Below are 11,878 nucleotides of genomic sequence, written 5' to 3'. Positions count from 1 at the left end.
CAAGACCAAGGGGCCCCCGCACAGATGCGCAATTGCTGGGGCCGCCTACCCAGGAACACAACGACATTTGGGGAGAGACTTCTCACCCCACGCAGACTGAAGCTCGGGTTAAGCCCCAGAAAAGGTCGCTTCACAATAGCTAAGCAGGACCCGTGGCCAGACAGGCGGAGCCCGGGATACCCACGGGGAACACCCACGCCTCTCCCTGGCGCCTTGCCGGGAAGTCATGGCGCCCCAGCCTCCCAGAAAGCCAATGCCAGCTCCCGGAGGCGGGGGAGTGCGAGCGGACAGGCGGGTCCCAGAGCCTTAGGTCCAGTGCTTGGAAGGCGGGAGGCAGAGACTGCTGACAACAAGGCCAGCGCTAATTCTGAGGGCTGCAAGCTCTTCACAATGAACTTCGGGGGGGGGGGGGGAGCAGCCATCCCCCCCGCCAGACCTGTCCATGTCCCGTTGCCCTGTCCTCTCCCTTTTGGACCGAGAACGGGGTTACAGGCACTCCCCAATGTTAGGGGCTTTACTGGGTGGGGAGGGCATGCAGTTAATTAACTGCTTCTGAGAGCGACGCCAAAAACAAGCCGAACACCTCAAGGCCAGGGGGCTGCTTGGAAGGGTGGCTCCGGTTCTGTCAAACGCAACACTCGTTTGCCTCAAATACATTTCCGTCCCACAACGCCTTACTAGTATAAACGTTTTCCCGAGAGAACCCGCTGCCTCCTGCAGCCGCGTCAGCCCGGCTCGGCACCGGCACTCCAACTCATACTCCTGCCCGCGTCTCCCGGTCGCCAGTACTGTGCCAGGCACGCCGCGGGGATCTCTAGCCCAGAACAGCATCCTCAATGCGTCTCATTTTTTTCTAAGTACACACTCAGCTAAATCGCCTAAGCCTGAATCTGTCTTAAACAAAAGCCTTTTAATCATTCCAAGAATCTGAGCGCTCACAAGACCGCATGTGGTTTTGGAGAGGCCGGGAAGGAGGATCCTACCGTGGACATCACTTTCCACACTCAAACCAACAAGAAAAACGATTTTCGCTAACTTAATAAACTCTCAACGGTCATGACGTATTTCGAAATACCTATATTTATCTCTTAAAATATCTTTCCTCGACACCACCAGATTATAGCAAGGTATCATTTGCAACAGATTTATCTTCAAGGAGACAACGATTAGGCAATCTCCGTTTCAGGAATTTAGTTGCTCCCCTTGCTCTCTCTCCATACAACTTCTTACATTTCAGAGCTGCTTAGAACAAACAGCAAAACACCTTAGCTGCCGCCTGTTTCTAACGGGCCGAGGTTGCTTATTAGAATCCAGTATTGGAAAGATAAGGTACCGCAGCCTCTCCGCCAAACGCGGCTTCTGGAACGTGAGCGCGCCCTCGTGTGGCTATCCAGGCCCCTGCAAAGGCGAAATGGTATCTCTCCGTACCTACGGTGGCTGGCGCACAAACTTGCTACATTTAGATGCAGATAAAAAAAGAAAGAAAAAAAAAAAAGATAAAGAGAGAAAAATAAACTAATGTTAAGCTCCTAGGAAGATCGTACTAATAAGACATTCACATTTCAACTGATGCTCAGAATTTCAAACAAAGGAATCCCCTTCCCAACGAAATCATTTTGTCCGCCTTGTTTCTATTGCACCTTTCACCAAAGGTTGAGGGAGGCTTTTAAAAACCATACAAATATATTTTCTTTTGTTCCAAAGCTTAGAAAGTGCCATAATTTATTTGACGGGTGGCAAATTGCTTTCAAATACAACAAAGGTGTAAGTCTGAACAGAACTTACTTTTTCAAATGCCTGCTTTTAATACTGCCGTTCTTCATTAGGGCAAAGGGAACCATTTCTTAAGACTCCCCAAAACACATCTCCAGCACATCCTAGCTGTAGTGAAAGCTAATAAGCATTTTAATCTAAGCAGTATTTTCAAAAAAGAAGTCAATTGCTACTGAATTGCTCAAATATTTGGAGGGAAATTAAGGTTATTGATCCTGAAATTAGAAATTTTCTTAGATTTATGGTGAGTACCCAGTATGATTCTGTGTGGTCATAAATGTGTGCATGGGTCAGTATGTGTGAGCATGTATGTATGAGAGTGGGTGGCAGTTGAAAATCACAGAAGAACCTTAAGGCGCCTAATTATTCAGAGAGGTTAAAGGTGATGACCTTGACATTTTGGAAGTTCAAAGGCATACACTTATGCACTTATGTTTTTCCTTTTCCCCCAAGAGCCTTGCAATTAAATATTGCTGCATGTAAAATGCATACTGCCTCAGAAGATGCATGAGGTGCCGTGCATCTTATGGATTTATATTTTGACTTTGGGCTTATGAGAGGTTAAGAGTCATAAGATTCACTTCACTCTTTTCAGAGAAAGAGAAGCTTTTCTCACTTCTCCAGTTATTGCACATTGCGGAAATCTCTTTTGGGCCCACCAGAAGGTGTATAATATAACCCAATTAAGCTGTTTAGAACTTTGGCTTTTATGGTGTTGTCTAGACAGTTCAAGGTTTTGTAAACAGCCTGGCCTGGCCCTGCAACATAAAGTGCAGTGCAGCCCTCACCACATTCTTTAACTTAAAGCGATAAATGCGGAAAGAAGCAGGTCTGCAGCCCTTGGCCCTCGTCCAATAAGGGGGGCTTACATTCCCTGCTCCAGGCCCACTATGACATTAGCAAGGACCCCAGACCCTCTCCACTCACTAAACCTCATTTTAGCACTCCCCCCATGTACTCACAGAGGAAGGTTCTAATTTTGGTTTCTTCTTTTAAGGAACCCTGGCTCCTTGTCACCTTGTTAAGAGATAATTTGGATTTTCTAACCAGTTTTAAATTTTGTTTTGTCTTTTCAGAAATTCCAAGTTCAATAGACTAGAAGTGGGGGTGGGAATTCACTTCTTAGGTTCCTGCTGCTCCAGCCTCACTGCCTGAAGAAGACAGCTCCAGCATGGCTGGGTCACATCATTTGGAAATTCATTGCTAACATGATTTTTAAAACCAATGCTCCCAGGGGTGGGAGGGAACAACTCTTCTTTTTAGAGACTTAAAAAGTAATTTACTCGATTTTCAGTTGTATGGGGGAGAGAGGTTCTGGCCACTAAGATATCCTAATCAGTCACTGAACTTCTTCAAAGAGGAAAATTCATACAGTGTATTGAAGTTGTAACCTCCATTTTACTAGAAACCATTTATTCACACACAAAAAGACAGTGACTCATGCCTTGATATGACAGACCAAAGGTACATTTCCCAGAGTTTAAATAATCTGCATTCAGGGAGGGGGAAGGAAGGGATATCCTAATCTCAGAACAAAACGCCAGCGCCTTCTAGCCCCGTGGCCTAACTCCCTACAGATCCCGCTGGGTCCCCACGAGGACTCTGAGAGGGGGAGGGGGAACAACAGCACATTGGCGGTAAAATTGTAAAGGGACGTTTGCATTTACCATTTTCCCCTTATTAGGATCCGCTCGGCCAAGTCCCAGGTCCGCAGGCTGCAGTGGTCGCTGGGAGGTCTTGAGTTGACCGTGGGAAGTAATCGTGAAGTTCCACAGAGAAGAGGCGTCATTAAACCCAAGGACATTGGGCCTGCGGAGGGCAGGCTGGTGGGGAGGAGGGTGGGTCAGTGGGGCTCGGGGGAGGGGGCGCTTCCTGGAGCTCTCAAAATAAGGGGTTTCCAGTGAAATACTGCAGACGGTCTCTGTTCAGTTTCTTTTCTTTCATCCTGCGATTCTGGAACCAGATTTTGACTTGCCGGTCAGTGAGGTTGAGCATCCGAGAGAGTTGGAGTCTTTTCTCTTTGTTTATGTATACGTTAAAGAAAAACTCGCGTTCCAGTTCGCGGATCTGGTACTTGGTGTAGGGACAGCGCTTTTTCCGGGACCTCTGGGGGGCCACTGCAAAGGAAAGAGATCAAGGGGTGAGAAAGGCCGCTGTCTGCCGGCCCCCGCCCGCCCGCCCCGGCCACTGAGAGAGGGCCAGGCCCTGGCCCCGTTAGGGACGTCCCCTACAGTCGCTGAAAGGCCCAGCCTGAGACGTGAGGGATGATATATGGGCGGGCACAGGAGAGTGCAGGCGTGGACCTATGTTCACGCCCGGACACACACACACACACACACACACACACACACACACACACACACACACACCAGCCTGGCACGGAGATAGGAAAGAGGAGGGCGAGTCAGGCTTTTAACTGGAATCCAAAGGGAGAGAGACACGAGCGCGCCCGCGGGGGCATCTGCACTATTCCAGCGGTGCGCGTCAGCCAGCGGCTTGGATAAAGTCCAGTACAAGGATCACCCATCCCCTCTCCCTTAAAAGCTGGAGGCTTGCGTGCCCTCGCTCACCAACTGGCTCAAAATCTAACTCCCTCTCTCCATGGTCTTCAGCACCCCCTCACTAAAACAGGGGGAAAAGCTCTCTGCTGCGATTAATGTCCTCCTCGAAGTCTACCTTAAGCCCACCTAAATTGGTTTCCTATCATAAACACGCTTTACAACGACCCGGGAAATCTTATAGGATGTATAAACCCCTTCGAATGCTTATAAAGTAGCACATAAAACGGCGCAAGCAGAGGGAGGCCCCCGCCGCCGCCCCCCCGCGCCCGCGGCCCCGGGCCCAGCCCCTCGCCCTGCTTCCAGTTGCCTACCTGCACCACCGCTCTTCTCGGCCCCCGCCTCCCCCGGGGGGCCCTCGCCATCGCCGCTGCTACCTTCCGCTGCCCCCTTGGGCTCCGAGCCGGGGGTCGCCTTGGTGCAGGGACTGCCCCCGCCGCTACCAGTCCCGGTCTTGGGGTCACCCTTGTCAGAAGCACCCTCGGGTTGTGGCGGCGCGGGCGGCGGCGCGGGTTGCGGCCCGGCGAAAGGGGGTCCGGGGGCCGCTTCATAGAACTGATCGAAGCCCTGCGGCAGGATGCCATTGCGGCCCACTGCGCTGTAGAAGTTGGAGGCGGCGCCCGCGGGGCCGTGTGGCGGCCCGGGAGCCGCGCACACCGGCTCCGGCGCCTTGAAGAGTACGTCTGGCCGGCGACCCGCCGGCGGGAGCAACTCGCGCTGCATGGCCGCCTCCTCGGCCGCTGCCGCCGCCGCCGCTGCCGCCGCCGCCGCCGCGTAGTAGGGAGCGTAGCCCCCAGCGGTGCCGCCGCCCCCGCCGGGGCCGCCCCCGCCGCCACCGCCCCCCGCGCCGCCGCCGCCACCGCCGCCGCCACGGTATGGCCACTTGGCGCGCTCCAGGCCGTAGTCGCGGAAGGCCACTTCGCGCACGGGCTGGACGTGCGGCGCCAGGTTGGAAGAGTAGGGGAAAGTCATCTGGCAGGACGACGGTTGCGAAAGGAACGACGGCTTGCTAGCGAAGTCCGACGGGGCCACATAGTAGGCGCAGCCCGGCAGGTACATGCTGGCTGCGCTCGGGCCGCACTCGTCAAAGTCGTTCATGGCTCCGTGGCGTGCACGCCGGCAAGCCCCGGGCCGCTCCCCGCGCCGCCAACCTGAGCCATCGATTGCACAAGAGGCTTGGGCCAGGATCAACTAAGCAAAAATCCCCACCGGGCGCTGACGTGCAATTCATCTTGATTGATTCTGGTGGTAATTATGTCACGTGACGCCATGGAGAGAAATGTCCTTATATCTATATCAGTGCTCGCCAACACGCCCCGGGACGGCTCCTGGCGCCGAGACGCGCGCACGCTGGGGGCGGATCGGCCTCCTTCTCCCGCCAGCTCTCCCCCGGCGCCCCCTGACCAGTCTGTGCCGCAGGCCGGTCACCTGCGCGTCGCCGGCGGCTGCCACCGCTGGGCGCATCTGCCACCGCCCGAATGGGCCGCCCGCCCGCATTCGCCCGCCCGCGCGGCTTTAAGTACGCGGACCTAGGCCGGCGGGGAGGAGGAGGGAGGGGGAAGAAGGGGGAGGAAGGGGGAAGGGAAAGAAGTGGTAAGTGAAGGGGGAGCCCCTGCCCTGGCACAGGGGACTAGGTGTGAGGGTGTGAGGTTCCCACTCCCACCCCCTTTCCTGCAGCCGTTCCCTCCCCCGCGATGCCGCCACCCTCTGCAGCTCACCCGCCAGGGAGCTTGTTGCTTCTTGTTCAAGGGGCGTAATTGCGCCACTCTCCAGGGCTCAGGGAACCCTGATTTACATATTTCTCTGCCCAGCGCATTCACCTCAGAATAACTTGGCTCTTTCCGGTTCTGACCCAGGGGGCGCGAGTGCTGGCCTCAGAAAAACCCACGCCAAACGCCTCCCGGCTCTCTCCCAGGTCAGGGCCTCAGTGCCCATTCGGTCCTCTCTCCTCCTTTCTGGTTTTCCCCTCGTTCCTGTCTCCCTCCTTCCTTTCTTCACTCTTCAGTCCTCTCCTCTCTCTCTCTCCTGTCCTCTTTTCAAACTCTATTTCTTTTTCCTTTCTTCCTTTTCTTTCCCCTATCTCTTTCGTTCTCCTCATCCTCTCTCCTTTCCCCTAAACTGTGTGTCACTGTCTCTGTCTCCCTGTCCCTTGTCTTCTCTCTCATCACTAAAGGGAAGACGGAGCTAAGCCAGCAGGGACTCCCCAAAGCCCGAGCCTCCCTAAAAGCTGGGAGAGGGCGTCTGATGAACAAAAGGATCTGGTGTCCTACCTTCACTGTGCCTGGCCTTCTGCTCACCCACCAGGAGGTACAAACATGGGTTTCTCGACCCTCCTCACCCCCACTGCTTTGAGGCCCGGCCTGGGTCCCGTCTGCCGAACACCCAGACCCTTCACTGCTGTAGAGCCCCGCCAAGGCCTGCTCATCCACGGGGCTCTCCCCGAACCTCCTCTGGCGCCCTTTGGTCGGCGTGGTTACTGCAACTCACCGGGAGATCCACTGGCTCTCCAAGGACTCTTACTATCGCCTGCCTGGGCACTAAAGGCCCTCGGCACCACCTGGCGCTGAGGCAGACTTTCCAGCTACCCCCCACCCCAATCCACTCGCCCCAAGGCTTCACTTTCCTCCAGCTTCAGCAACCCTCTCCTCGCTCAGGGTTCCAGGCAGGCAAGGCCTGAGCTCCCACATCCCAGCGGGTGCTTTTCAAAGGTAAACCAGGCTCTACCCAAACCCAAGCCCAGAACCAGGGCAGAAGACCGATCCCATCCCCAGGATTTCTCTGCCCAAGCAACACAGCACTGAGGCCTGGGCCTCAGCCCTATGCCCAGGGCAGGCGGTGCTGGCTGTGATGCTGGTTTTCTTCCCTGGCCCGAGCTGCCGAAGTGCTGGTGCTGTGCTCTCTGTCCACCGTGCCGACAGACAGAGAAAAGGCGGGTGGTCTGAGCTAATATCTATTTTCTGGCTGATGTACCCCCCTTCCTCTTTTTCTCCTCCCTCCTTTTCTCCCTTCCTCTCATTCCTCCGCCCCTTCCACATCTGCTTCCCTCCCCCAACACTGCGCAAACAGGTCAGTGGCTACTGGAGGGCACCAAACCTTTCCCCATCTAGAACTGACCATTCTGTGCCCCCTCCCGGCAGCTGGCACCCCAGCCCAGATTCCAGCAGGCACCCTTCTCCTAAGCCCTGATCCCGGCACATTTATCTGCTTCCCTATCTCCATCCCAGCCCCAAGGCTCTCCCTTTCTGGCTCCTGGTCGACGCCCCTGGATCTCTCTTCTAAAATGGCTCCCCGGACACTGCACACTGGCCCTGCTCAAGACCCAGTGCAGTGGCGGGGGCCCCCCAGTATGGTCTTCGTGTGTCGGGGAGGAATACAAAAAACCCTCGCACTTTCTTTCTGCTCACCGCACGGAGTGGGGCTCAGGCAGTCCGCCGCCCCCAAAATGAAGTCTGCCAGTCGCCGAAAAGGGAAATGGAGAGGACGAACCATTCAAGTTCAACGACATGGCGACGGCGGCTCCGGCGGGAGCCGCGCTTTGGCAGCGGAGGGTGCGCCATCTGCAGAGGCGCCCGGGTGCATAGGGGAAGGGGGCAATGGGCCCCCTTGGCGTATTAGCACAGACACTCGCCCCCCCCCCTCACGCACACAACCCAGGGCATTCGTTCTGGGCCCAACCCGATTTGATCTTGGCCCCAGCTCCCTGCTCTATCCTTACCCCGAAAAAGAACAAGGAAAACCACAGCCGCTGGACCCGCGCGTTCCCCGCTCTCTCGAGAACCTACCGTGAAGACCCGGGCGCTGTGGCCTTGTCTTTGCCTATGCAGCCCCACCCGAAACGCAGAGAACACACCAGGCCTTCGGGGCGCAGCTAGCAGCTCTGCGAACGATAGCTTTCCGCGCAGCGCCGAGACGCGATGCGGTAATTTTGAGCCACCCAAGATAAGACACTAACTTGACCTTAACTTTGTCAGGGCGCCCCTGGTATCTGGAGAACGTGAACAGACACTGTCTGGCAGCTCTCGTAAAAGCTGACTGGGGAAGGGATTCTGAGTCATTTCATTTATTGCCACTACAGTTCTGCAAGAAAGCTTTTCCTCCCTGCCAAACTTTAATTATTTATGCTCTTTTAGGAAACGAAAGAAGGGAAAAGCAGAGAAAAACACCCAGAGCCAGTCCCTTCCCTGCAGAGCCTTAGAAGAGAACTCCTGAAGTCCAGGGACGGAGAGCAAAAATGTGGGGAGATCACCTTTGTCCAGGGGCTGTTGGTCAGGCGCCTTGCCCCCACCACCACCACTGGGGGAGGGGGTGGATGCAGCTGGGAGAGGCCAGTGATGGGGCACACATACACCTCCCTCCCCTCACCAGCAGACATGAATATTTACAACGATTCTGGATTTCTCCTCCATCGGCCCGCATCCCGGAAGCCTCCCCAGCCGCCTCCCTTGGGGAGAACCCCCAGGACTTAAAAGCTTCCGTGGTCGACCCTCTGAGTTAGGAGCCGATTGAATACCAGAATAAACAGTTCTCCCCGCCTCGTTTTTAAAACCTTTTTTCTTAGTTAAGAGGCCCGCGTGAGCTGCAGCATTTTTGGAAGATACATTTATCTTTGAGCGAGGGAATGTTGAGCACTCGTTTCAGCATCATTTCTCTCTGGCATTTATTTCTTACAAATTTCCTCGTGATTCCAAATCTCTGCTGGGACTTCAACTGGGGAAGGAAACACCGTGGTCTTTGTATTTGTGTGGATCAGCAAAGGGGATACACATGGAAAACACCGCTGAACCAGCAGATAAGATTTTACGCTTAGAATAATTTCCTTGTGGGAAGTGGTCTTCATGAATATCACCCCCTTCCCAGATTAAAGGAAAGGAACATGATGATCTAATGCTATATATTTTTAAAGAAACAGCCTACATGTGTTATCTTAGAGCCTGGATCTGAATGAGTCTGGTTCCTTCTTTCTTACCCCAGCCCTCTGGACCTGAGGTCTCAATGTGGCTTCCGCCTTTGTTCAGTTGTTTTCAAGAAGGCAAACCTCTGAATACAGACTCAGACTGAGAGACCAGGCTCTGGGTACCACCGCCTCCCAGCGCACAGCCAGGTGGGGAAACATTTGTAGCTATAGGCCTTTGGCAGCTTCTTGTTTCTTTCTTTCCCATTGTGTATATATAATTTTTAAAAACACCAATTAAGATATTGCTAAAGGACAAATCAAAATTGCTTCAGGGAAGTGGAGTTGCAATGTTGACTACTCAGTATTTGGAATTGATCTATTTTACTAATTCTTTCTCTAACTGAAAGCTAGTTTCCTCCTCCACCAGTTAGGAATTAGAAGTTTGTCAGGGAGTACCAAATAGGCTCTGGTTTTACAGGACTGAACTAGAGGCTCCAAAGGCACAGGGGATCTTGAGGCCACATTTCTGCCCCCTGAGGGCCCATTGGGATCCTGGTAGAGGTTCTCCAGGTATCTTCAGCAGGCGTGGCCTGTTTCAGAGAAGGCTGACTAAAACTTGGCAGAGAGGTGTTTTGTTTTGAAATCAGAGGAACCTGAATTTGGCACCCCATCTTCTAATAGCAAGCCTCAAAGTTTGAGAATTTAGGCAAAATATAGAAACCCCAACCCACAACAAGTTGAGTCCCCTTGATGTTCAAGATACTCTCAAATCTGTTCCTAGTCGCCTTCCCCCTTTGAATATTTTATACAGATTCTGTTCATAGGCTTTTATAAACCATTTTCTGAATGCCTCAAAAGCTATTTTCCCATTTAATGAACAGTCAACACCTGAGGTGAAAGAAACCGCAACCAGCGGGGAAAAATGAATTTGGTGGCCCAAAAAACATTAGAAGGGACTCTGAAGCATTTTCAAAAATTGACATCAGCCCCTTAACAGTTTGACTGGGGCCTGGAAATTTATTTCCTCTCAAAGACATTTCTGTGTCTAATATATACAAGAAATTGTTTTTGACAAAATCAAAACAAAATATTCATGACAATTGTTAGCTCAGAAAATGAAATTATTCTAAATATGAAGTCTCCCTGTAAGATGCCCTCCCCAGTTATAGGCCCTGGTCCTCTGCTGAAAAGAAATCATTGGACTTTGGGAAGGAATCATGAACCCTTGGCCTGTCCTGCATCTCACTAGGAGTTGGGGAATGTGCTACATTTCAGAAAGAGAATAGTTAGGGACCAGAGGAGTTTGGAGAGGGGGAGGCTTAGGTACATTGAGAATAAGGTTGGAAGCCCTGTCACACCCAGAACAACACTGTCTGGGATTCAGGAACTGGCATCCACAAGACAAGCCTGGTAGGGCCCAGGACTTCACAGGCTCCAAGCAGGGCAGACTGGATATGTCTCAGAAGTTCCTGGGCCTTTGATGGAGTTGGTGGGTGATGGATAGGGTGAGAGAGGAACTTCTGGTTCTCTCTGCTCTTCAAGAGCAGCAACCAGGGACTGAGAATGGGAGAGATCTCTTTCCCAGCCCCTAATTTTTGAGGAGGAGTTTTTACCTCTCCTTGTGGTGGCACACTAAGGTAATTCAAGAAAGACTTTATCCACCTTAAGAGGAACGCCATATTTATAGTCTGAGTGTAGGACCCCTCCTCCTCTTATTTAATCTCTTCTCCTCCCCCTGGATGTTTTTTCCCTCCTTCCTGTGCAGCAAGCCTCAAAACAGACCAGCAGCTCCCTAAGCAGAACTGAATTCTGGGGGTCCAGTTATAGGGTGCATGGGCCTGGTTTAGCTATCTGTGAAGAGTGAGAGAATACGGGGAATTCTGCCAGTCTTGTCAAGAGAATGCAGTTTGCTCTGGAGTCTCAGCCTCTCTCATTCCATGTCTGGGAAGGAGGTCTCTAGCCCATTCTAGCCCCCGCCCCGTCTGCATTCTGAAATGGCCAGTTTGTCTGGCCACCCAGTCCCCCACCTCCCACTCCCAAGTCTGAAGGTCTAGGGCGGCTTTTGTCCTCCCAAATCAGCCAAGGCAGATGGGAGGAGGGAACCGGCCCTTTCCTTCCTCCAGAGTGGAGATCTTGGCTTTGCCATAAAGGCTTCAGTTCCAAAGGTGTATCCACAGCTCTTTCCATTGCGGCTGGATCCTGAGGTATTCCTATGTTCACTCCCACTACAAGCTCTAGCTAGGTGTCTGCTAAATGCAGAAAGGGCTGGAAAGAGGGAGGAAAGGAGAACTATGTGGAAACAGAAAATCCAAGTACAAGGATTCAAGAGTGAGCCCTGGTCGCAAATGACCCAGACAAGAGCAAGTACAGGTGATCCCAGGCACCACGTGGAAACCTTAAAGCCAAGGATGCATTGCAACACCCAAATGCCCCCCAGGAGCTTATCGGAGAGAGGGGAGAGCGAAAAGGCCCATCTGGCGTTATCTCCAAATCTCCTACTGGCCTCTGGGGCTGTAGACGGAGTAGGAGGGTACCCGGGACTAGCAGGAGAAGGAGCCAAAGGAAAAGCCTCAGCCCCCAGCACCTCCTCCGCACGCACGCCAGGCCTCGGTCCAAAAGGGCAGGCCTGGCTTGGCCGCCGCTACACAAGCGG

The 11,878-nt window shown here is 53.2% G+C and overlaps 1 protein-coding gene across 1 annotated transcript; it reads right to left on the bottom strand.

The window, feature by feature from the left end:
- Positions 1–3,114: 3,114 nt before the first annotated feature.
- On the bottom strand, positions 3,115–6,307 carry Hoxd11 (homeobox D11). The gene is made up of 3 exons (XM_047545487.1): positions 6,152–6,307; positions 4,646–5,860; positions 3,115–3,890 (listed from the first exon to the last, which is right to left on the bottom strand). Exons 2-3 carry the CDS (start codon positions 5,427–5,429, stop codon positions 3,655–3,657), a joined length of 1,020 nt encoding a protein of 339 aa, XP_047401443.1. The 5' UTR covers positions 5,430–5,860; positions 6,152–6,307; the 3' UTR covers positions 3,115–3,654.
- Between the last annotated feature and the right edge of the window lie 5,571 nt (positions 6,308–11,878).

This window comes from Sciurus carolinensis, chromosome 3 (genome assembly GCF_902686445.1).
Source record: "Sciurus carolinensis chromosome 3, mSciCar1.2, whole genome shotgun sequence".
Taxonomy (NCBI): domain Eukaryota; kingdom Metazoa; phylum Chordata; class Mammalia; order Rodentia; family Sciuridae; genus Sciurus; species Sciurus carolinensis.
This window is presented reverse-complemented; position numbering and strand designations above follow the sequence as displayed.

What these genes read in the sequence shown, in the direction of transcription:
- Hoxd11 (XM_047545487.1), bottom strand. Translation starts at nt 5,429, where the DNA reads ATGAACGACTTTGACGAGTGCGGCCCGAGCGCAGCCAGCATGTACCTG. An exon ending in CGAGAAGAGCGGTGGTGCAG is followed by an intron (nt 3,891 to 4,645) that starts GTAGGCAACTGG and finishes TTTCCTTTGCAG; the next exon opens with TGGCCCCCCAGAGGTCCCGG.